This window comes from Quercus suber, unplaced genomic scaffold (assembly GCF_002906115.3).
Source record: "Quercus suber isolate HL8 unplaced genomic scaffold, Cork oak 2.0 scaffold_176, whole genome shotgun sequence".
Taxonomy (NCBI): domain Eukaryota; kingdom Viridiplantae; phylum Streptophyta; class Magnoliopsida; order Fagales; family Fagaceae; genus Quercus; species Quercus suber.
The window spans coordinates 847,427-871,703 of record NW_027069636.1 but is presented as its reverse complement, the minus strand read 5'-3'; the positions used below and the strand labels follow the sequence as shown (position 1 = coordinate 871,703).

General features: G+C 34.7%; 3 protein-coding genes across 4 annotated transcripts; all 3 read left to right on the top strand.

The window, feature by feature from the left end:
* The first annotated feature begins 4,808 nt into the window (after positions 1 to 4,808).
* Positions 4,809 to 11,041, top strand: LOC112023653 (uncharacterized). The gene is made up of 5 exons (XM_024056276.2): positions 4,809 to 5,310; positions 6,260 to 7,682; positions 9,365 to 9,565; positions 9,656 to 9,807; positions 10,186 to 11,041. Exons 2-5 carry the CDS (start codon positions 6,290 to 6,292, stop codon positions 10,648 to 10,650), a joined length of 2,211 nt encoding a protein of 736 aa, XP_023912044.2. The 5' UTR covers positions 4,809 to 5,310; positions 6,260 to 6,289; the 3' UTR covers positions 10,651 to 11,041.
* Positions 11,042 to 12,642: 1,601 nt separating this feature from the next.
* On the top strand, positions 12,643 to 15,448 carry LOC112023654 (large ribosomal subunit protein eL30). Of its 2 annotated transcripts, none has more exons than XM_024056277.2 (5): positions 12,643 to 12,741; positions 12,859 to 12,964; positions 13,052 to 13,153; positions 15,067 to 15,135; positions 15,218 to 15,448. In XM_024056277.2, exons 1-5 carry the CDS (start codon positions 12,721 to 12,723, stop codon positions 15,256 to 15,258), a joined length of 339 nt encoding a protein of 112 aa, XP_023912045.2. In that variant the 5' UTR covers positions 12,643 to 12,720; the 3' UTR covers positions 15,259 to 15,448. The 2 variants fall into 2 exon arrangements, with proteins under 2 accessions (XP_023912045.2, XP_065634320.1); XM_065778248.1 differs by having other exon boundaries at positions 12,654 to 12,741; positions 12,862 to 12,964.
* Positions 15,449 to 17,668: 2,220 nt separating this feature from the next.
* Positions 17,669 to 23,427, top strand: LOC112023655 (uncharacterized). The gene is made up of 7 exons (XM_024056279.2): positions 17,669 to 18,363; positions 19,029 to 19,276; positions 19,370 to 19,525; positions 19,656 to 19,812; positions 19,940 to 20,082; positions 20,221 to 20,256; positions 22,281 to 23,427. Exons 1-7 carry the CDS (start codon positions 18,288 to 18,290, stop codon positions 22,959 to 22,961), a joined length of 1,497 nt encoding a protein of 498 aa, XP_023912047.2. The 5' UTR covers positions 17,669 to 18,287; the 3' UTR covers positions 22,962 to 23,427.
* Positions 23,428 to 24,277: the final 850 nt, after the last annotated feature.

Sequence of the window (24,277 nt, the reverse complement as noted above, 5' to 3'; positions counted from 1 at the left end):
TAATTTATTTACAAAATTTCATTAGATTTAACCGAGAAAATAAAAAATTGGGTTATTAGCTCATTTCCTAAACATAAAGAGGAAATTTTTTTTTATTTAAAAAATAAATGGCAAAATTGTGTACTATCTGTAAGGGTGTCAATTCGAGTTAGCGTGGCGGGTTCATGTCGTGTCGAGGTAGGGGTATTCGACTAAATGACATAACCCTAACTTGACTCATTTCATAATCATGTCTTGATCCTTCAACTCTAACCCAACCTGTTAATAAGGCAAGTTGACCTAACCCAACTCATTTGACACGCTTAATAAACAAGTCGTGTTGGGTTGACACGAATGTAACACAACCCATTTCAACTTACATAATATTAAATATAACATTCAACTATAAACAATTTTTTTTACATCCCAAAAGTAGTGCATACACTTCAAGTCTTCAACCCACATTCAAAATAATATAGTTCAACAAAAATATAACATTCATCTAGAAATAAGTTCTTTACATTCTAAAAGAAGTGCATACACTTCAACCTAAATTCAAAATAACATAATTTAACAAAAATGAAATAACATAGTTCAACAAAAATATAATATCATTGGAACTCGCCAAATGCTAAGTATCAATATTGAAAGCATTTGAGCAAACAGTAGACTAATCCTGACTATGACTATGATTGTCATCCATAGATTCTTTGTTGATGTCCAAATTCATAAAATCTTCCACAAGCTCATCCAATTTCATTTATGCAAGTTCTATATCAAAATATAGTTACAAAATATGATCATGCCTCAACAGTTGTTGAGGTAAAAAATTTCGGGCCTTGATTTTATTAGCCCACTCACAAAAATACCCACATGAGCCCACACATTATTTTAAGTCCACATCAATATTCCTCATATATGTCACCCAAATATTCTCCACATTATTGGGCCTTCACAAATACTCCGTACACAAGTCCATAAATTGCCTTAAGCCCTCTCATAAACATTACCCATTATATCCCACATATTATCCAACTTAGATTTTTCACAAATAATACTCACCATATTACTACCAAAATTGGGCCACAAAATTATACTATCTCTACAAGAAGCCCAAAATCATCTAACATGCTGGCAAAGCCCGAAAGCCCAACAAAACCTCCTTACAAAGCTCGTTGCTACACGACACCTTTACTAAGTTCGCTACGATGCGACATCTTACTAAGCCCGCTACGATGTGGCACCTTACTACACGACACCTTTACTAAGCCCGCTACGATGCAGCACCTTACAAAACTTGTTACTAGACGACACCTTCAAAGTCCACTACGATGTGGCAAACTCAAAGCCCACTGCGATGTGGCAACTTCAAAAGTCCATTACGACGTGGCAAAATTAAAGCCCGCTACGATGTGGCAACTTCAAAGTCCACTACGACGTGGCAAATCAAAAGCCCACTATGATGTGGCAACTTCAAAGCCCGCTACGATGTGGCACAATTTACAAAGCCCGCTACGATACGGCACTTCTACTAAGTCCGTTGCTACATGGCTATATTTTACAAAATCCTAAATCATTTTTACAAAGCCCAGATAATAATTTGGCACTATTTTACAAAGTCCAAAATGCTATTTTGGCAAAAACAATTACTTTTTGCTCAAAGCCCAAATTCTAATTTGACACTATTTTCACAAAGCCCAAATATTTATTTGGCACTATTTTACAAAGCCCAACTATTTGTTTGGCACTATCTTACAAAGCCCAAATAATTATTTGGCACTATTTTACAAAGCCCAAATATTTATTTGGCACTATTATTAATTTTACACTTGTTTTATAAAACTCAAATATTATTTTGGCAACTATTTCATAAAGCTCAAATGCTATTTTGGCACATATTTACAAAATCAAATACTATTTTGACATTTGTTTTATATATACTAAATCCTACACTCATGGGAAATATAAATTACTCATCTCTCAACAAATATTGCTTTCACAAAATTTATGGGAACTATGTCTATTCTTTTCATAATCAACTAACTACAAAGCCCATGATAATCACCCATGACAAAACTACTAATTTTGTATGGTTAACCAAGCCCAAGAAAGCTTATCTACAAAGCCTGGCTGGGTCAGGCCAGCCCACACACAAATCCCAACAATTGGAAAATACGTGAATTGGTCAGCCAAATTTCAGCAACAATTGAATAGCTGGAGCCCCTTCCCATCAAGTTCGAACTTATCCAATCAGATCAGAAAACGGACACATGTCCACTAGGGGATGAATCCTTCCTTGACAAGCTGAAATCCCATCATTTCTCATATGACATAAAGCTGAAATTGATGTGACAAAAAGTTAGGAAGCTTCAGCCAGCTGTCTCTTCTTTCTTCTCCAACCCAGTCGATCAAACATCAAGAGTAACCATGATCAGACCACTGAAGCTCCTAAAACAACATGAAATCAGCTCATTTTCATACTAAAATGTGTATTATCTGGTTTATGAACCCAAGCACATGAACCCTAAATGGAAAAATTTAGGGAAATGTGGTTTGGAGGGCACCAAAAGGATCCCAGTAGAGTTCCCAGCAAGGGCTATAAGGTTGACACCTGGCTTGGGGTGACACAACCTGGCCTAGGGAGCTCTGATTTTAGTTGCAGCATAACCAAGATCATTAGCCTAAAGCATGCTCTAATCCCATCAGCCAAGACTAATCAACATTCAATACTAAATTAGAAACCCAGCTGTTATTACCCAAAACAGCAAGAAAATTCTGAAAGTTGAGCTTACTACTCTTAGCTAAAAATCCTAAGAATGATTCTCTAAAGATTTTTTGAAGATTGAAAAAGATTTAGCAAAGATTATTTGCTAATTACCCCCTAAAATCCAACTATAAATGGGATTCTCCATTAATGTTTCAACAACCAACTCACTAAGCTACACACCAAGATTTTTCCTTAACCTCTCTGCAAAAAGTCTTCTCTAAGCTCTGAAAAGTCACTGAGTTCTCAGTCTCAAGATTAGAAATCAAGTTCCCCAACTCCTAGCTCAAAAACACTCCTCATAGCTCTACTAAAAAATACTCAGCAACCCCTAGTAGAAAGTCCCAGCAGTCTTCCTACTCACAAATGACTCTCATTACACATACTACTCACAAATGACTTTCTCTACTCACTATATACATTATATTCACGAGCATGCCATAACACCATAATGATCTTGCAACACTAGCTGAGATCTCTCTCTCCCTTCATCTTACACTAAGTTTTCTCCATTATTTGTTATTATGGAACTCATGATATTTATTTATTCATTTACTATTAATGGCTATGATGTAACCGTTACTATATAATTTTTCCCTCATATTTTTGTACTAGAAGATTCTTCTCCAGAGCTAACAGATGATGAGTCTAAAAATATAGATATTTCCCTTAATTTGTGAAGTAGCTAACAACTGGGAGTTTATTCTGTTTCGTATTATTTTACTGCTAGGACATTTTCTGCAGAAACATTTTACCGCTAGGCTATCTTCTGTAGAAATGTTTTACTGTTGGGTTATATCTTACAGTATGTTTTTTTAACCATGCTGATGTGTTTGCTGTAAGGATTGTTTATAGGCCATTCTTGTTAGCCTCAACCTAAGCCCAAGGCATAAAATACAGTGAATTCTTTGGACTTTCATTGATAGCCTTTAGGCTGTACATCAAGCTCGTCGTCAAGTTTTGGTTTAAAAAGCAATACCCACTGGATCTAGTTTATAAACTATCTCAATAAACCCACTTGCAAGATATGCAGACGGTGTCCAACACTAATACAAACACAAAAAAAAAAACACACGGCACAAGACAAAAACTACAACTGTGGCCTTAATCAACAATTAATATATCTCATATATTAATAATGCACATGAGTTCAAAGTTTATAGAACAAAAACATTATGCAGAAAAAATTACTATAGAATTTTGAAACACCAAGAAAACAGTTTTCTTTAATTCTAAAACTCACTAAACACATTAGAAAGAGAGAGAGAGAGAGCAATAACTAGTTTGAGACTTTGAGTTTGAGGATTGGGCATGAGTCTATAAGATAGTAGAGTGAGTAGTACAGCTGAAAAAAAAAAAAAGATATTTATAAGAAGGTTTAGAGATTTAGGGTTTGTAGGGTTTAGAGATCTAGGATTTGTAAAGTTTCAATTTTCAATTATATCATTTATAAGTTTTTGTAATTACTCACTTTTCTTTTTAAATTTAAAACATATGTTGGATATAAAAGGTATTTGACAAATCTAAAATAAAATGAATATTTATTTGTTATACGAGTTAAACAGATTATGTTAAATAAATCATTTTGGGTTAATACAAATAAATTGGCGTGTCAAACGTATCTATTAAGGGTTATGCAGGTTGATCCACTTATGACACGTTTCTTATCGTGTCACTTTTAAGTCGACCCATTTATAACCTAAATCTATTAAAACTCAACTCTAACCAGCAAAAATTCATGTCGAGTTCATGTCATATTTACAGGTTGGGTTAAATATTGACCCCCCGAATCCTATCCCATCCGTCCATCCCAAAGAGTGAAATACTTTTTTGCTGCTGAAAACAAAAAGCGAAAAAAAGAAAAAAGAGTAAAGTTTCTATTTCTTGCCACGTCAATAATTAAAGGTGCCCAATTAGAATCCAGTCCATGACGATGACCTCCCAAAAACTCACCGAGCCGAGCCTAAAATGTGAGAAGCATTCATTTCCACGTGTACAAAGCAAGGGGCAAAATCGTCAAATAGGTAACTAAAAATACAGTATTTTTAGTTGGAAACCCAAACCCCTCCTTTAATTTCGTACTCTCTCACCCATCCCCTCTCTTCCTCCCGTCGATAACTCACTATCAAAAAAACACAAACACGCACACAACTTCGAAACATAAAAAAATAAACACAATAAAAACCCTAGAAACCAAACCATATCCCCTTAAAGCAAAAACAAAAACAAAAAAACCAATTTGGTTTTCTATTTTTTTAACTTTCTGCTTCCAATTTGTCTTCCTTGTTTTCTTTATTTCTTTAAACAGAAAAAGGAAATTTTTGGAGGCAGAGTTTTTTTTTTTTTTTTTTTTAAACGAAGATTAACGAAAATCTGAGCGTGTTTATAGTGTAGATTTTGTCAATTTTTGTTTTTTTGTTTTTTAACTGCGAGCTGTTTCTTTTTTGCTCTAATGTGTGGGTTTTGTGTTGTGAAATTTAGGGTTTCACATATCATCTCCTTTCCCTTGAGGAAGTTTTAGGCTTTTTCACTGTTTCCAGCGCCGCGATTCTCAGCTATATATTCCTGTGAGTATCTAATTTTTCCTGCTTCAATTAATTAGGGTTTTTTCATTTATTTCTCTGGCATTGTGTTGAGTATAAGTCTTGTTTGGTTTCGTGGAATATGTTATGATTTTTCTAAGAAAACGCGTTAGTGTTTGGTTTGAAAGTATATCTTTTGATAATGATTTTGGGGTTTTTTTTTTTTTTTTTTTTTTTGGGAGGGCATGATTTGAATGATTAAGTAGTGGGATTGTGTTAATTTGTTGAGGCTTTTGGTCTAAAAAGCATGGGGGAAAATTTATTAATTATCTACAAATAATCTATGATTTTTCGATTTTTTTTAGGATTTTTGATAGTTGTTATTTATTTTGAGAACTTCAAATAAATATATATAAAAAATTGTGTATATATAAATAACATAGAGCTAAAGATATGTTGAGGTTTTGTGTCATGTCCCTACCGTGTTGTGTCTCTGTCTGTGTCCTTGCTTCTTAGCTTGTGCTTATTTTTACACCCAATAGCTTTCCTTCATGGAGAATTTACACATTTTTGTTGTAACTAAATGGAGTGTTTTTGTATCTGGGTTTGGTTCTGCCTTTTGTTTTATTATCCTGTATGCGGGTTTTTATACAATGTATTGTGTGGTATTTTAACAGTAAAATGGTTGATGGTTTTACCCTTTTATTTTTCGGTTTTATTTTGTTTCTTCTACTTGTATGTGAGAAATACATTGCCCTTGGGCTATATGTAAGTTAAGTTGCTTAGGCAGTTGGTTGTTATTTCTGCACTTCTGATATGGTTTCCTGATTGTGACTATTTTATGAGATGATGCGGATTATTACTCTTATTTTTAAGTAATTGTTCTGTGTTAGTACTGGTTGGAGACTACCTCTTATTGTTTTTTCCGAGTTCTTTTTGGTTATGTTAATCTCTTTAAGTGGCTGATTGTGTATCATTTCTAATGCTTAATCAGGGTTGTGAAGGTGAGTTTTATTTGGAAAAGATGTCATCACAATATCCAATTCTTGACAATCGACCAATTGATCAATGGAAGGTGACAGAGCTAAAAGAGGAGCTTAAAAGAAGGAGATTAACAACTACTGGTTTAAAGGCTGATTTGATTAAACGTCTGGATGAAGCTATTCTCATTGAAAGGGAAAATGCTGCAAAGCTTGCCGAAATGGAAAATGCGGCAAAGCTTGCCGAAATGGAAAAGGCAGCAAAGGATGCCGAAATGGAAAAGGCTGCAAAGGATGCGGATAATGGATTTGAATGTGGAGTTGAATCTGTAGTTGGATCAAAAGATGCGCAGTCAGTGCAAGTTGCTGCAGAAACTGATAAAGACCTTGCAGATGACAGTGATAAAAAGAACAAGAACGAAAATGCAGATGATGTTACGGTTGAGGTTGATATTAATGAGAGTGCGGCAACCTTGGATCAAGGAAAAGATGAGGAAAGTGACATGCTCGGTCATATTGAATCTTCTAGGGTGGAAGAGGAGACAGTTGTTCAGACAACCACTGTCGAAACCTGCGTTGAAGTAACTGAGACTGTGGTATCTGAGGTAGTGTTGAGTGGGCAAGATTCAGAGAACGTTGAAACCCACGAGGAGAATGGAAATTTAAAATCCCAGCTGGAAAATGATGATCTGAAGTCCCATCTGGAGATTGAGGAATCAAAGCCCCAGTTGGAGAGTGAGGAATCGAAGCCCCAGCTGGAGAGTGAGGAATCAAAGCCCCAGCTGGAAAGTGAGGAATCAAAGCCCCAGCAGGAAAATGAGAGTTTAAATCCTCCATCCGAGGGTGTCATGCTCGACCTTTCTACTCCAGACAACCAGGTATCTGAGGTCGGCCCTATTTTAGGGTCTCAAGTAAAATCTGATTCTATTTCTACTGATTCTGTGTCAATTAATGAAACGATTGAACTAAAGGATAATGTAATTGCTGATCATGTCAATTTAGAACTAGATGTTGTTAAGCCTGAGATGGTGGAACCATCATCCAGCCATGTTGTCCCAGTTGGTGGTGAATCACATCCAATGGATGTTGAGGAGCCACATGAGAACAAGGCATCTGATGGAGGGAAAGATAGCTGCAATGCTACAGATGCAGATATAAACAAGAAAATTGATAGTGCAGATGTAGGGTACTCTGAAAAGTTAAATTTGGACAGGAGTTCTGGTGATGATTCCATGGAAGAGGATGTGCTGGAGAGTAAGCAAATTGATTCTAAGTATAACTCTGAAGAAGTAGAAATTAAGATTGAGAAAAGTCATGTTGTGAAAGAGGAAAGTCATGTTGTTGTTCTTGGGGATGCTTTATCTGCTGAAAAAAAGGAAGTCCATGTTGAGAGTAAGAGTCATCCAGCTGCACCTGCTGAGAAAAGAAAATTCAATGGTAAGGCTTGGAGTCAGGGTCATTATTGACTGCTGTTATCATTATTTTATTTAATCAATAAATTTATTGCATTTGTTAACTTCCTTATTTTTGCATTGTCTTGAAGTTTTAAGTTGTTTTGCTGTGAAAGTTACTCTTACCATTTCTTTTCCATATGTTACATTGATACTTCTGCCTATTTTCATGCCTGAAAAAGCCTAATGTCCTAACTTTGAACGTGGCTGCCAAGTGGATTAGTTAGTACTTAATAGATCATGGTTGAAGCTGCCAACAGTTTAAGAATCACAAACCCTTTTTAGAATTATGATGGAACAAAATTCAGTAAACTCATGGTCATCTAATATGGAGAACTTAAGCCTTTAACAGGGAACTATTATGATCTTTAGGTTTAATAGATCGTGGTTGAAGCTGCCAACAGTTTAAGAATCACAAACCCTTTTTAGAATTATGAGGGAACAAAATTCAGTAAACTCATGGTCATCTAATGTGGAGAACTTAAGCCTTTAACAGGGAACTATTATGATCTTTAGGTTTAATAGATCGTGGTTGAAGCTGCCAACAGTTTAAGAATCACAAACCCTTTTTAGAATTATGAGGGAACAAAATTCAGTAAACTCATGGTCATCTAATGTGGAGAACTGAAGCCTTTAACAGGGAGCTATTATGATCTTTAGGTTTGATGAAGGGAAATCAAGATTGGAGTAGTTTTCACCCTGCCATTGCTATGGCTTCCCGATTTAAATATCTATACTTCTTCTCACCTTATACCTTGTGTTGTGAGAGGCTTGATATACTCTTGGTCTTGGTGGGGTTATCATGTAAAACAATAATTCTTTTCTTTGAACTTGATTGCTTATCATCAAGATATTTTTCTTCAGTGAATATGTTCAGACTTCAGACCATATTTGCCTTCAGTGATTGAGTGATATTTTTCTATTGAATATCTTTGGACCATTTATTCTATGGAAGCTTAGCTCACTATGGTTTTTTCACTGTTTGTGGTTCATTGGGCTATGCTGAGAGTTGTTGTGGAGCTTTTAGATGGTTGGCAGGGCAAGTTTAGCAGGTGCAGTAATGCTTCCATATGGAGTACGATTCCTAGTTGTCTCATGTGTTTGGCAGGAGAGGAATACTTGAACTTTTGAGGGCTGCAAAAGATCGGTTTGTGAGTCCAAAATGTGTTTTATTGTTAGTATGGTAGTAAAAAGCTTATTCAATAGGAGTAGCACTCTGGCCCTAATGAATTATTTTTAAATCGGCTAGTCTTCTGCCTAAAATTTTCAATTGTTGGATGTACAATTTCCTGCTTTAAGCTTGATGCTATGATTGATTTGTCAGCGTCTTAGAATTGTATTTGAATCGTTGGAGTCTGTTGTTGTTTGAAGTTCTGTTCAGATTTTCCATTTCTTTTCTTTTTTTTGGCTTTTTATTATAATTTTGAAGAAATAAGTATGTGAAGTGATATCCTTTAAAAAGTCAAATGGCATATACCTATGAAAATGCCTGAACTCAATGGAAACTGTAATTTTCATGGAATTTAAATACTTGGCAACTGTCACATCTCTAGAATCCTTCACTCATTCCCCAATTTTTTATTTTTTAAGTTGTCCGTATTTCTTTGAGAACATTTATTTGTTTTTTATTTGTGATTGTATTTGATGATCTTTTGGCTGTTTTTACAGATCAACCAGCAGTTGGAAATAGTGAGCCAATCAAGAGGCAACGTAGGTGGAACTCTGAAGGCCTCAAAGTTCCAGAGCCCCAGAGCACTAATTCTACCCCTACAACTACGCCCAAGGACACTTTCCAGTCAGCTGCTACAAAACGTAACTTCTCTAGATCGGACTCTACAAATAGTGAGGATACTCCCAAGGAACGTGTTGGTGAGTTATTGCCATTTTCTTGTTTGATTTGAAGATTTCCAGCAATAGTTGATTTAATTTATTAATGGTCTTCCTTTTATCTATGGGCAGTTCCTCCATCACCAAAATCTCCAACTAATTCTCTTAGAATTGATCGATTTCTGCGTCCCTTTACGTTGAAAGCAGTGCAAGAACTTCTTGGCAAAACTGGGAGTGTTACCAGTTTTTGGATGGACCACATCAAGACCCATTGCTATGTTACTGTAAGACTAATTCTTTTCTCTACTCACCATTCCTTAGCAGGTTTTCACATTAGTGCGCACACGCATATCATGTGGCAATAGTAGGCAACCTATGTTTTTGTGGGGGTTGGGGTGGGGGGAGAGCAATGGCCTTTCGTTCTCAGAAATCCATAACTATATTTTTGTATTCCAAATTGGGGGATGTACTGCTGTGCTACTGCTACCAAGGCTGGTTTTTTTAGCGGTCATTTTAGGATCTATGTCATGTAAATATGAGAATTCGCTTCAAAAGATCACCTTCACATTCATCTAGTTATGTTTTATGAATAAACGAATCTCAATTTTTGATCGTTTAAATATAATTCTAACCCTTCTATTCTGCAAACTGTTGTGATGCAGTACTCATCAGTGGAAGAAGCTGTAGAGACAAGGAACACTGTTTTTAACTTGCAATGGCCTCCAAATGGTGGGCGCCTCCTAGTGGCTGACTTTGTTGATCCTCAGGAAGTGAAATCGCGGGTGGAGGCTCCTCAGACTCCAGTTACGCCTACAAGTGCTGGTCCCATTGTTCCTCCTGCCCCTCCCACCTCACAGCCCCAGCCCTCACCCCGACAACATAGGCCGCAGCTTCCACCACCACCTCCTCTACCACCACCGCCACCTTTGTCTAACCCACCTCAGTCAAGAGAGCGGGTTCAACTTCCACCTCCACCTCCGCTTCCGGAGAAACTTGACCCTCCTATTGTCACTTTGGATGATCTCTTCCGGAAAACCAAGGCAACCCCTCGGATCTACTATTTGCCTTTGACAGAAGAACAAGTAGCAGCAAAACTCACAGCGCAGGGCAAAAACACCAGGCAGTAGGGGATCAGGCTATAATCTATCCCTTGCCTGCTCAATGGATTTTCTTATGGGTTGTTCAGTATGTTAGATAATGGTAAGAAAGTATCATATGATTACATCTTTGCAGGTCTGCAGGTGTTGCTTGTAGGAAGAGATTGTTCCAGCCAAGCAGAAGGATCCAGTTCGTAGATGGGTTTGGGTTTTTTGCCAGGAGTTTGCTTTGGGTTGAGGCTAAGTTTTACTTGATGTTAGGACCCTGCAAACCTAGAGCTCTCTTTAATTGGACTGATTACCATGGCATCTTGTTTACCCGTGGAACCAGAGTTTTTAGTTTTTACTCTGTAAACTTTATTTGTTAGTGTCTAAATTTCTATTGGATAATCTCTTATTCAAACATTCAGATTTTGTCTGAGGTGTAGGATCTATATGTTGATGAGTGCGCACATGTTTTAGGCATTTAAACAGCTATAATTATTTTCTTCTGTATGCCAACTTTCTGCTGCTTCATAGAACCATGGAGTTGGGGTTGTTATCAATCGAGATTCGGAGGGCTGGTCCCATTGGTTCCCTTCCCTCTCATCTCTCTTCTCGAGAGGCACACCTTACAAGAAATTCGGAACAAAAAAATTTGATATATGCAGATGTGGCAAGTTGTTAATAGGAAGTAAAAAAATGATTTCCATGGTGGATATAGACGAGAGCTAGTACAAAGCTTGTCAATTTAACTGTTATAAAAAAATATTGCCAAGTAATTTGTGTATGTAGCATTGCTTGCAATCTAATGTATCAAGCAATCTAATGTATCGAGCTATATCTCGTTAGAATTTGTCCTGCCTTAATTGAAAAAAAGAAAATCTATACTTTGAACATGGTTTATATCTCAAAATTATTTGAAATGGAGGGAGAGACGATTGTTATATTTATTATTGAACTCAATATTAGGTAATGTAATTGGAACAAATATTATAACATGAATATATTTTGCAGAATTTAATTAAATTTGATCAATTGTAATTGAAATTATTTAATTCCAAAGATTTTTGTATGATTCTCTAGAATCAAAGTATTGGCTGTGTTGTTTCTCACAAAAAGAAAAAAAGAAAAAGAAAAGAAAGAGTATTGGCTATATTAATTTGGTTCTTCAAGTACTTTAAAAAAAAAAAATTATAATCTAATAGATTAATAGTTGGGAGGGAAGATTTGAACGAACATGAAAAGGCCAATCAATTGCTACCAGACTTTGGACATTTGGTTTCTTGAAATATTAATTGTGATGATTTAATCATTTTAATTTTGAACAGTTTAAATTTAATCTCTTAATTTTTAAATTAAATCAATTTTATTATTAAATTTTCATTTTTTTTAATCTTAACAAAATTATTTAAGATGACAAAGTGAAAATGGAGCACATGTTAACAATTCATTATAAATTTTTTTTAAAGATAAAGTTAATTAATTTTTTTTTGGGTTAAAATTAGGACAAATATTAACTTTAAACCAATTTAGAAGAATCTTCTTTAACTCATTATATGATGATTTGTAAAATGATCCATGTTTATTGTTTAAATAAACCACATTACAAATATAAACAATTGAGATAGTCTATTAACCATTGACCATTGAGATAGGCTATCAACCATTGAGTAGTTGTGATTCTAACTAAGCTTAAAAAAAAAAAGTCATATAGTGAATTGAAAGAAGATAACTTCAAACCAATTTGAAGCTAAATTTTTTCTTAAAAGTTAAGAAGAGATAAAGAATCTAATATATAGTTTTAAAACTAAATCGATAGAATTAATAATAATTGAAAAATTCAACTTCACTCAATAAATAAATAGCTAAATTAATATTTGAATGTTCATATAAATAATAATGCCCAAATGGATAATTTTAAATAATGAATAAAAGCTTAAAAAGTAAAATTATGAGTTATTTTCGAATTTCACTAATATTAATTTTTCTCTCTTTACTTAAACAAAAAAGAAAAAAAAACAAAACACGTGACTCGCACGTGAGTTCATTTGCAATATATTTGCTGAGAGACATCTCCCCCAAGCTCTCTAGGGTTTTAAGGGACAGGGAACAGCAACAATGGTGGCTGGCAAGAAAACCGTACGATCTTATTATTATTATTATTATTTCAATTTAAAGCCTTCGCATTTCATTAAATATAATTAGCTCTGATTCTCTTTATTTATTTATATTTGTGGTATGTGAATTTGGTTGCGGAAGAAAACCCATGAGAGCATCAACAACAGGCTCGCCCTCGTCATGAAGAGCGGCAAATACACGCTCGGCTACAAAACAGTTCTTCGCTCTCTCAGAAACTCCAAAGGTTTTATTTCTATATTGCTATCGTTTTCTATTTATTTTGTAATAGAATATTTGACTTGAAATTTTGGTGCGATTCGATTAATGATAGGAAAACTTATTATAATTTCGAGTAATTGTCCACCGCTGAGGAAATCCGAGATTGAGTACTACGCAATGCTCGCCAAAGTTGGGGTTCACCATTTTGTTGGAAGTAAGTCTCAATTTTTATTTATTGAGAATTGATTTGTTTAGCTTAGGCATTTGGTTAGTTAAGCATTGTTATGGAAGTACTTTCATTTGCCTTTTTGAAAGTGAAATGTGCCCGTGTAAGCTAATCAAACTGGTTACTTTAGTTATATGACTTTGGAAAATTTGACGCGGTATTAACATAGTCGACGAATGTTAAAATGTAATGATCGTGTAGTAGAACCCATTTAAAATATGCTAAATGTGGAAACTGTATTCTGGTGTAGAAAAACCAGGTTGTACCTTGTAGCATACAATCACTGTGTTTATCGAGTGTAGATCAGTTTCATCCCTCCTGTTTGGGGACAAATGTCTGTCAATTTGTTGATATGGACTGTTGTGCTTGCTTTTAGTAGAGAAATCGTATAAAATTTTTAGTCTGATATTTTGGTGACATAGACATTTGTTCTTTTCCCTTATGTCCGTTGTGTGCGACACGAAAGATTGTGCATTTAATAGAATCCCAATGTGAGGCTGGTTGCTCAATCCTAGCCAAGTTGCATTATATACGTTAAGTGACCGTTTAGATCACGTCCACGTCCACGCGTTTTGCGTTTCAGCTTTTTATTTTATTTTATTTTATTTTATTTTTTTGACCAGCGCCTGATGCATTGTTCATGTCAAATAGGCAAATGAACAGTAACCGAATTTTATTTATTTATTTATTTATTTTTATTGTTTTCAGTTTTTAGCAAAATAAATGGTATCCAAATGCACCTTAAATATAAGCATTTAGACAGACACACACACATCCGTGTGTGTGTGTGTGTGTGGGGAATGCTAACCCTCTGGATTCAGGTGGAGGATAAATTTCTTCCCAGAACTTTGGACAAACTATGCCCCCTTATTTCTAATTAAAACTGTGGGAAACTGGGAATTAAAGTAAATTCAAAGAAGGAAGTATAGGAACCTTGAATCCGAGATTCTCTTTGAGTTTAAGTTTTAACTATGCCATGAATATCAATTGGTCTATTCTAGGTTCTTTCCCACAATAAACTACAAAAACTACTTGCTAATTAATATTACCACTGTTCACTGCAAAAACAATTTAATATTTTTCCTGCTTCTCAATTAGCACCTCTAGATAATCTGTTTCTTTGAAGAATAAATTAAAATGTATAGAACTCATAAGGAAAAACGGTTTGATCTTTGGAGGAGATGGAAAAAAAGGGTGAAGATATGCGGTCATGGTGTTTGCCTGCAACTTTGCAAGGATTGATTGAAAGAGAAAAAAATTTAGAGTAATTGTAACAAGAATGAATGGATGGGAAATGTATGAATTTAATATAGTACCCCATTAAGTTTTATAAGGGTTATTTTTGTTCAAGCACAAGTGGGAGAGGATGCTGACTTCTATACTTTTGCCAGGTAGTTTGGGGGGGATTACGGTCGTTTTCCTAGTTTGTTCTAAGTCTGTGCTTGTTTTGACGGAAAATGTTTACAACCGAAAACATTTTTTGGGTGAACATTGTACAATCTCTCAAATCTAACACAATGAACACAAAATCAACAATACCAAAATCTAATCTCACAAATTGTTCCAATAAAAATTATTATACCACAAACAAATTAGATTTAGAGTTGCTTGCAGTATTGGAAGATTAGGTAATTGGATTAAAGATAATTGATCTTTTAGAAGTGTTGTCCAATTGGGCAGTAGAGCTTGTGTCTGTTATCTCCATATCTGTTAATTCACTAACCGACGCTAACCATATTTGAGTGATGTTCATAATGTTTACCTAAAACAATGATCAATCATAAGTTCCCTCATCTTTTGAAATAGCTTTGCTATAAAGTTTATTATTTTTTTGGTACATATGATGCGAAACTAATCTCTCTTTCTTCTCCCCTCCCTTTTCTATTTCCCTTAATTTTTAGACAATAATGACTTGGGAACAGCTTGTGGCAAGTATTATCGGGTGTCTTGCCTTAGCATTATTGATCCAGGTAACACCATATACAAGTGTCTTAGAACTGTCCTTTTAGCCAATGGCCTGAGAAATTTATTGACCTGTTCTTTTTCTTGCAGGGGATTCTGATATCATTAAGACCCTGCCAGGTGACCATTAATCAAATTGAGTTAGATGCCTTCCTCCAAGGTTCTTGTCATTGGAGAATAGAATTATATCAGTTTTCTAAATTTTCTCTTTTATTTGTTCTGAAATTTTCTTCAAGATATTTGATCCTACATATTTGTTCAATTTGTGATGTTCGCGGCAAATGGTTGTAATTTAATGGCAAATTTTGCTTTGATGGATGAGATGCAGGTTTACATGTTTGCTTCCGGAAATAACCAGCACAGCTTTTATTTTTGTATTATAAAGTGGTTAGTTCACATGGGCTTGTCTCTGGCTTACCGATCTTATAAATGAATATTAGAAGAAAATCTTACAATTTCCTATGACCCCTACCATCATCCAGATTTAGTGTTGGCGGAAGTGTAATAACAAAGGGATTCCTATGATGTGGGTTTGTCGTTTTGGCTTTGAGCAAATTAGATATAGTGCAAGTATTTTACTTAAAATTTAAAAAAAAAAAAAAAAAATTCATCTTCTCAGGGCATCAAACAAAAATAGGTGAAATGCATTGAGACAAGACCGTTTAAACTTTTAGTTTGTTGCAGTAAGACTCCACTTCTTCTATTGCAATTGCGATTTAGTACATAAACTTTGGTATTATAGCTAATGGGTTCATTTTATCCTTTCTACCCATTTTTCTGCCTATATAACATTATTATTTTTGGTACAAAATCATTAAAATAATGTACTAAACTTTTGTGCTCTTATAGTAAGATCTCTTTCGTTCCACTTTTACATAATGGTTTTATTGCTATAGCAACAAAGTTGTATGTATTAAATTGGTAGAAAAAGAAAAAAAACTTAAGGGTTTTATTGTATTTTACCCGGTTTTTGAACATGGTTACTTGTTAGGGGGTAACGCAAGCATGGATATTGTTTAGAAATAGATGTTTGGAAAATGGACTAAATTCTGTTTGGCACATATTATCAATTAGGTTGCTTTTACATTTATAGTTTTTGGAAGTTTATTTTTTTAGAAAGTATAATTATATTTTTATTAAACCTATTTTTTAACCAAATAACTCAATGAAAGTTAAATTATCTCTTGATTACACGGTTTGAAGAATTAATATATGAATGTTAGATTATGCTGTTAAGCGAAGAAAAAAAAAGTTGACAATTATGATCACCAGACACTTTTGTAATGTGCTTGCTCCATTTTTCCCTCTTTTTTTCTTCGCTCAAAGGAAATGTGGGGCTGCGCAATGGTAAAATGGTCACTTCCACATGGATTGGCTCGGTGTATTGTTTATAATGGTTGATCTGAGTAAACTCTTCAGGAGGTTAGATCATTCAATATCACATTTGTTACATCCAGAAACTTATTCAGCATTTAATGCAATGTGGCACGTCTCCTAAGAGTGAATCCTAACCACTTTAGAAGCATGCCCATGTAGCCAAGATGGGCAAGGGCTTGTCACATCAGAAGTAACATAAGAGGGCAATGATGAATTCCTTACGTTAAGCACATGCCAATCAAGGGTATAAATACCCCCTTGTTATTTTCTTGAAGGTATGTAGTTCTCAATCCAAAAAAATTTCGATTCATTAGATCTTTTGAAACAATAACTTAAACTTCGAAGTGCTCATTACCACCCTTATCAAGGTTGCTGTGTTCATTGTGAATCGACCTTCTTTTTGTGTGAGCATCCATTAAATATCTATTAGAATATTCACACTACTATTAAAAAATGGAAAAAGTTCATTTTTCAACTTACTATGTGGCGATTGAAGAGATAATTCATGTGTCATTTTAGTCACATGGCTTTGTTAATGAATTATATGACTTGTTTAAATAATGTATATGAATAGTTTTATAAATTGTGAAGTAATGAATTGTAAAATATAGCTCTAAATATATTTGGATCCAAACTTTGTTTATATGAAATATGAACTAAAATGAGAATGACAAATAATATTTCCAATTATTTTGAAGAATTTACAAATTTCCTAATGAGCCCTTTTTTTTTTTTTTTAATTTTGTTTTAAAATTTTTTTATGAACTCAACTTGAATATATGTGGGTTATGTTATGCTTCAAATTCTTAATTCAAAATTAGAATTATATTATAGAGAACATTTTTTTATTTTGTTTATTTTGTTAAGTAATTGATTGAGAGACGAGGAGTGGGTAAGTCTTTATCTTTAAAACCAACCTTTGTAGTTTAATTGTATTTTATTTATTAAGCAAATAAGGCATTTTTTTATTTTTAAAAAAAGAAAAAGAGGTCACAACCCTTTGTTTTTGATGTGTCGTTAAATATGACATTGCATGGGATTCACAAATCACAATTCTACTTAAGGAAAAAGAAAATTATGAAATTGAAAGAGGAAATAGAATTTGGGAAATTAAAATAAAAGAAAATATAAGTTCACTCTCCTTTCTATTTTTGGATTAAATAAAATTTGAGCATCGTCGTTTAGACAAAAAAATATCCCTCTCTAATGGTTTGCGCCAAATAGCCCGAAATTGCACCCCATGCTAAAACCTCTCTCACTCTCTCTTTCTCTCTCGCGCATTATCTCTGCAATCTCTTCTATTCAAACCCTCTTCTCTGAACTCCTCTCAGTTCCTTTCGAAACGTTTCTTCTCTACGCACAGAAAAAAACACAAACGCGTTTCTAGGGTTTCTCTTTCACAAACACCTCTCCTATAATCCACACCACCAAACCTTCTCTCTCTCTCTCTCTCTGTCTCACTGTGATTCCCTCAAACGCCGTCGTTTCAATCAAATCGTTCTCTGGCATTAATTCCTGCATTTGCTCCAATTTCAAGAAACGCCAACGTTTTTTTTTTCCTTCTTCTTTTGCCAACTGAAGCTTGCTCTTAGCTACTCTCTTTTGGAAAAGAAAAAGAAAAAAGAAAAAAGAAATTATTTCTAGGGTTTTCAAAGAGCTCAGAACTTCGACCAGCGTGCCTTGAACTTGGAGTTTCTATTCAATTTTGCTCTTTGAAGACTTATTTAATTAATTTTCAGATTGAAGTGGTTTTTCTCTAAGTACTGGATTGGTGGGAGGTGTGATGAATAGTGTTTTCAATGAGCAGATTCTTGCTGATAAACTCTCCAAGGTCAACAGCACCCAGCAGTGCATTGAAAGTAAATCCAGTCCTTTTTTATTTGCTCATTTCAATTTCAAAATTTTTTTTTTTTTTTAATTTTATAAATTTGAATGAACATGTTAAATTCTTTGTCTGTAATAAAAATGGTTGCTTTATAGATTTGTGTGTTTGTTTTTTTATGTGGTTGGGCTTTTATTGGGGTTTTGCTAAATTTGGAAATGTATTTGACTCATAAAGATTCACAATTTTTGTGGTCAACTGAACAATTTTATCTGTAACATTAGTCATTGGAGGGTCAACTGTTGGTATTGTGGTTAGATAATTGAAAGTTCTGTACTTGAAGACACATTGATTTGTTTTTTGATACTTCGGACTATGTGGATTGGATTGGATAGGTATGTGTTGTGTGGACGTGTGCTAAGTCCCACTTCGGATGTTTACTAGGTCAAAATGGACTATATATATGATTACGAGATGCTCCAATTATAACTTTATTAGTCCTTTTAGGGTATAGACCATATGGCTAGTGCTTTCCCGGGTTGTGTAACTTTCATAGTGTATTTGTTGAATTTTATATTGATTTGTTATATCAATGATTTGCTAAAGGGTATGTATCAACAAATCTTAAGCATTATGAAGCGTCTTATCTAGTTTTTATTTCATGTAATGTAATGTTTTGTCTTGACTTTTGCTTTTGTATAGCTTTGTCACATTGGTGTATATTTCACCGGAGCAAAGCAGAACTGGTTGTTTCGACATGGGATAAACAGTTCCACAGTTCGCAGATGGTTCAGAAAGTTCCCTTGTTGTATCTAGCAAATGACATCCTACAAAATAGTAAGCGCAAAGGAAATGAGTTTGTTACTGAGTTTTGGAAGGTTCTTCCTGCTGCACTCAAAAGCGTTACCGGAACAGGAGATGATCAAGGAAAAAATGTGGTCTCTAGATTGGTAATGCCTTCTCTGCTTTATTTGGTTTGAAGAACTGATGACATAGGCCATACATTGTTTCACCAATTAAACTAGTGCTTGTATTATTTTTAGGTTGCTATATGGGAAGAAAGGAGAGTTTTTGGATCCCGTGCACGGAGCCTCAAAGATATAATGCTTGGAGAGGAATTGCCTCCACCCTTGGAGTTCAGCAAAAAACGTTCACGTTCAGTCAGAATTGTAAAAAGGGATTCACGCTCTATTAGAACGGTTAGAATGAGGGCCTTGTTCTCTTTCTGCTTCATTCTGTTTAGTTTTTTAGAAGTTACATAATCTTCTTCCATTTTACTCTGCATGTCTGAGATGTGGCTCACTAATGTGTTATTTATTTGGAAACCAGAAATTGTCCATTGGAGGTACAGCTGAAAAAATAGTTTCAGCATTTCACTTGGTGCTCAGTGAACATCCTAATGAAGATGCGGAAATGAGTAAATGCAAGTCTGCAGTTCACCGTGTGAGGAGGATGGAGAAAGATTTTGATTTCACCTGTTCTAACGGTAAGCCACCTACAATGTGTATTGAAGTGGTGGCTCGGACTTAATTTCTTTTGACTGGTTTGTTATTGCATGTTTCTCTGTAAAGATATCTGGATTGTATTTATAGCTTGCTTTCTTGATTCCTCAGCAAAGGATCCAAAGCGAAAAACTCTGTCAAAAGAACTGGAGGAGGAGGAAAATATTTTGAAACAGTGTATTGAAAAACTTAAATCAGTTGAAGCAAGTAGAGTAGCACTTGTATCTCAGTTAAAAGAAGCTCTACATGAACAGGTACCTGATCATACCACCACTTTTCTAATATCTAATGAGTTTTTAATTGTCTAACATATGCAATGAGTGATGATCTGTTTGTCTGCTACAAATGACAATTCTATGCAATTATGTGCTCATTGTCTGAATTCTTTTCAGGAATCTGAACTGGAGAATGTCCGAACTCAGATGCAGGTATGTTCTCCATTGATTAGTCCAATATTCATTCATTCCCCAGTGTAAGATGGTTGTATATTTACTTACCAAGAAAGATGGGTATATATTTACTTATTTAGCATGTGTACTATTATAATTGTACTATTATACTATTATATCTTTATAAAAATCTTGAAAATATTGTTTCTTTGTGACACCACATATTCTGTTTTGGGCTGATCTCTTCAGTAAAAGATCCACTTGGCTACTGAAAACATTTGATAATGTTGGAATAATTGAGAACTTTTATTTTTGGGTTGGCTTCCTATTGAGCTAGAAGATTGTGTGTTTTTTTTAGCCTGATGGTGGGGCGCTGTTCTGGAGTTAAGTTCAAGTTTCTCTAGCCTACTATGTTAGGAAAGAACCCAGAAAGTTAAAAAAGAAAATGAAGTGATGAGAGTTCATCAAAATATCAAAAAGTTCATTGTTTAGATAATGACAAAGAACCAGTGTACTGTTTGTGGTTGGCAAAAAGATCAAAACTATGTTTTTGTTGACACAAAATTGGTCCTTAGAGAAACTGTACGACTTAGGAATCAAGATTTCCTGGAATACCACAAATCACTGCAAGGCCAATGTCAAACCTGCTTCTTAGAAGTCAAATAGGTACGAACAGATGAAAAATCTAGCTAGCCTCTGATTTTCAAAATTTTGTGAATTTTATAATTTAGCAGTGATTTGCTCTCTACACAACTTGTTACTCTGGTTATTACTATAAGAAAAAAATTTATTGTGGTGTTCTTATTACTCGAATCTCTTCTACACGTAATCTTTTGTCAATGGGCCAATACCAAAGCTTCACAGGTCCAATTCATCCTCTTTCCTTACTAGGTGAATAATATGGGCTAATAGATGCAATCAGTTCAAGGATATGCTGAAGTATTGACTTCTTTCAGTTTAAGTGTCTAGCTGATGAAAAATCTGCTCTTGGATTGGATGTTTTATTTCTTGGGTTTATACTTATCTCAAGCTGACTCTCCAAGGTTCCTTCTATAAGTTTCTTGAAGCTGATTACGGCTTCTCATGCACATTAAATTAACTCAGCACACATAAACCTTTCACATGTGTTGATAAGAAGACTGTGAAAGCCGATAAGTAGACTGTGAGAGCTTTATTTGTGAAAAGCGGAATAATTATTTTTAAAAAATTGTTTCTGTTAGTCAAGCATCTCAAGATGCTCAATAGGAAATGCACTGGAGCCTATCTTTTACTTCCGCTGCCATTTTCCGGTCCTCCTTGAAGGGGTTTGTTTTGTAATGTCAAAATGGACATATTTCATCAGTATAGAAAGTCTTTAAATCATGTAGTCCTCTAATATTTGCCTTTCTAATAAACTAAGTCAGCAGCCATATGGCTCCAATATAGTATTTCAAACTTATGGTGAACTTGTTTTGAGTTTAGATCCTCCAGGACAATCAAGGGTAAAGAGTTTCCTCTAAGGCTATTCAGATATTTCTTGGATGCAATCCAGAAGTGTCCAAACAATTGTTAAGGGTTAATTAAATCGTTAAGACACTGACTTAACTCTATACTTGAAGTTATGAGATTTTATGTAATTTAGTTATGCTGTTTATGTATTGAAGCTAGGACAATGGTCTTTGGACCCAATGGCTTCTCTATCTCTCATAAACAAGGGGTAGAGGGTGAGGTCAGGAAAGTGGGACATGAAAGGTCTAGAGTAGGGCCTAATTGTGATGAGAATTTATTTTGGATGTGTGGACTCTGATTTTTTTCCCCTTCTGCCCAACGAGATTTTAAACTTTCTTTGAGCCTTGAACTTGTCCTTTCCATATGGGAAATTAAAAATTTGTAACTTTAATTTCATTTTTTGTGTTGCACAAGTAACTATAAATTATGTTCTCAACTATTTCTATCTTGTTGCTTTTTATATCTGGTTGGGCTTTGCAGTTGTACGTATTTGCATAAAAATACTATACTGTTTAGGACCTTTCGGTGTCAATGGATTGAATTATCTAAACACTATGTTTCTGAACCAATCATAGGTAGCTCAGGCACAGGCAGAGGAAGCCAGCAACATGCGGAAGCGGCTTGATGATGAAGATTATGTATCAAAACCATCCACTGCAACCACTCCAATTGATGCAAACTCAAAAGCAGGGCAAACAACTAAGAAGTCAGCTGCAGCCATTGCAGCTGAGGTTGCAGACAAGCTTGCCGCTTCTAGCTCCTCTCAACTGATAATGACTTCTGTTCTCTCTACATTTGCAGCAGAAGAGGCAAAGAATGCTGGTTTAGCAAAGGTGTCCACGCCTTCAAATTCCGATTCAACGGTAAAACCTGAGAAGTCATTGCCAGTTTCAGAGCCTATTGCTTTCTTGTCCACGCAGCCATTTACTTCACCACCAAACCATTCGTATCAATCAGTTTTGGTTCCACAATCAACAGTGCAGAACCAAGTCCCAACCTCTCAAGCTCAATATCATATACTTCCAAACCCATCCTCCCAACAGTATTTGCAGCCATCAGGAGGGATCATGACCCCATATGGTTATAATAGTATTCCACCCTTACCACCAGGACCGCCACCTCCCCCACCCCATATGGTTAGTCCAATGGTGCCTTTGACTTTGCAAGTAACTCAGCAACCCCCAGCACCCCCTAGTTTCCGGCCACTTCAGCCTCCTGGGATGGTATTCTATGCTAATCCTCACCTTTCTCAGTGAAAAAGTAAACTGAGCTAGGTAAATAGTTAATCATGTTTTCATACATGCATTTTCTTGAGAACTTGGAAATTTTGTCTGCTCAAATTGGCTTTTTTGAGATGCCCAGGTGATTTCGATATTAACAGCCCTTTCATGGATGGATTTATTGAGAACCTCAAATCGATGGCCCATTCATGCAATTCACCACATCTAGGGTGGCTAGATCAACTAGCCTAGATGTACCAAAAATGACTAGGTTATTTAAATATATCATTAAAATGTAATGAACATAAGAGAGAGAGAGAGAGAGAGAAATTGTTGGGGTCACTCTAGATTGTAGAATCATTGTACATGTCATCTTTAATTTGAGGACCATTCTTTCTTGCTTGTAAAAGGCAAAATTATCTGTAACAAAGTAACAAATTTGGTCAAGCCTCTAGAATGAAATTGTGATAAATCAACAATGATTTGGGATTCTCTTGGAAAATTATTAGGTTGGGCTGGAGGGTTTCTTTAATTGGAGAAATTTCCAATCCATGACGTGTAGAAATTTACCCAACTCATGTTTTTTTCCCCCCTTTTTTGTTAGATTGGGTTGATTGATTGGATTTAGATGTTTTGTGCTTTGTAACAAATTGGTTGTTTACTAACTATTAAATTCATTTATCTTTTCAATAAATTATTACATTTCCATGATATGCTTGAATTGTATTCTTAATTTTCAAATTCATTAAAACTAATTCTTAAAATACCAAAAATAAATCGAACTAAAAAAAAAAAATGGTAATAAAATACACATGTTTATTGGGTTGGGTTGATTTGGGTTTGATGGGTTGAAAGAGCTATAATCCAAATATGGCTCAACTCACAAAAAATTGATTGGTGGGACACTAATTGAGAACTATTAATTGGAATTGTGAATACATATGCCAGTGTGGGTTTCAACAAGTGTACTTGGTATTCCTCATATTGTCTCACATGTATATGGAATTTGCATGTGGACTAGCTTGTGACCCATGCAATACCCATCACCCATGCAATACTCAGACAAGTTTAACGTAATATAAATTTTTTTTATTCTTTTTTTTTTTATGACTAATCTTAGACTCATGGATATGTAGGTATAAATAATTATTTTGTAATTACAATATAATTTATAATTTTTTCTCTAAAATTTGTTGAAGATAATTTGTTTTTCCTAAAAATTAAACACTAATTGGTCCTTAAATTGATTCTTTTTGTAGGTTGCATTTTTCAAGTTTAACTCAAAAATTATTATTATTTTCTTAATTTTTGGGTTGAAAAGTATGAAATTTTATTATATTTGGGATAAACTC

Excerpts from the sequence above, each read along its gene's own strand:
- LOC112023654 (XM_024056277.2), top strand. The coding sequence starts at position 12,721 with ATGGTGGCTGGCAAGAAAACC. Across the intron at positions 12,965-13,051 it reads CTCTCTCAGAAACTCCAAAG|GAAAACTTATTATAATTTCG; the intron begins GTTTTATTTCTA and ends GATTAATGATAG. Across the intron at positions 13,154-15,066 it reads GGTTCACCATTTTGTTGGAA|ACAATAATGACTTGGGAACA; the intron begins GTAAGTCTCAAT and ends CTTAATTTTTAG.
- LOC112023653 (XM_024056276.2), top strand. The coding sequence starts at position 6,290 with ATGTCATCACAATATCCAATTCTTGACAATCGACCAATTGATCAATGG. Across the intron at positions 7,683-9,364 it reads TGAGAAAAGAAAATTCAATG|ATCAACCAGCAGTTGGAAAT; the intron begins GTAAGGCTTGGA and ends CTGTTTTTACAG. Across the intron at positions 9,566-9,655 it reads TACTCCCAAGGAACGTGTTG|TTCCTCCATCACCAAAATCT; the intron begins GTGAGTTATTGC and ends ATCTATGGGCAG.
- LOC112023655 (XM_024056279.2), top strand. The coding sequence starts at position 18,288 with ATGAATAGTGTTTTCAATGAGCAGATTCTTGCTGATAAACTCTCCAAG. Across the intron at positions 19,277-19,369 it reads AAAATGTGGTCTCTAGATTG|GTTGCTATATGGGAAGAAAG; the intron begins GTAATGCCTTCT and ends TATTATTTTTAG. Across the intron at positions 20,083-20,220 it reads AAGAAGCTCTACATGAACAG|GAATCTGAACTGGAGAATGT; the intron begins GTACCTGATCAT and ends AATTCTTTTCAG.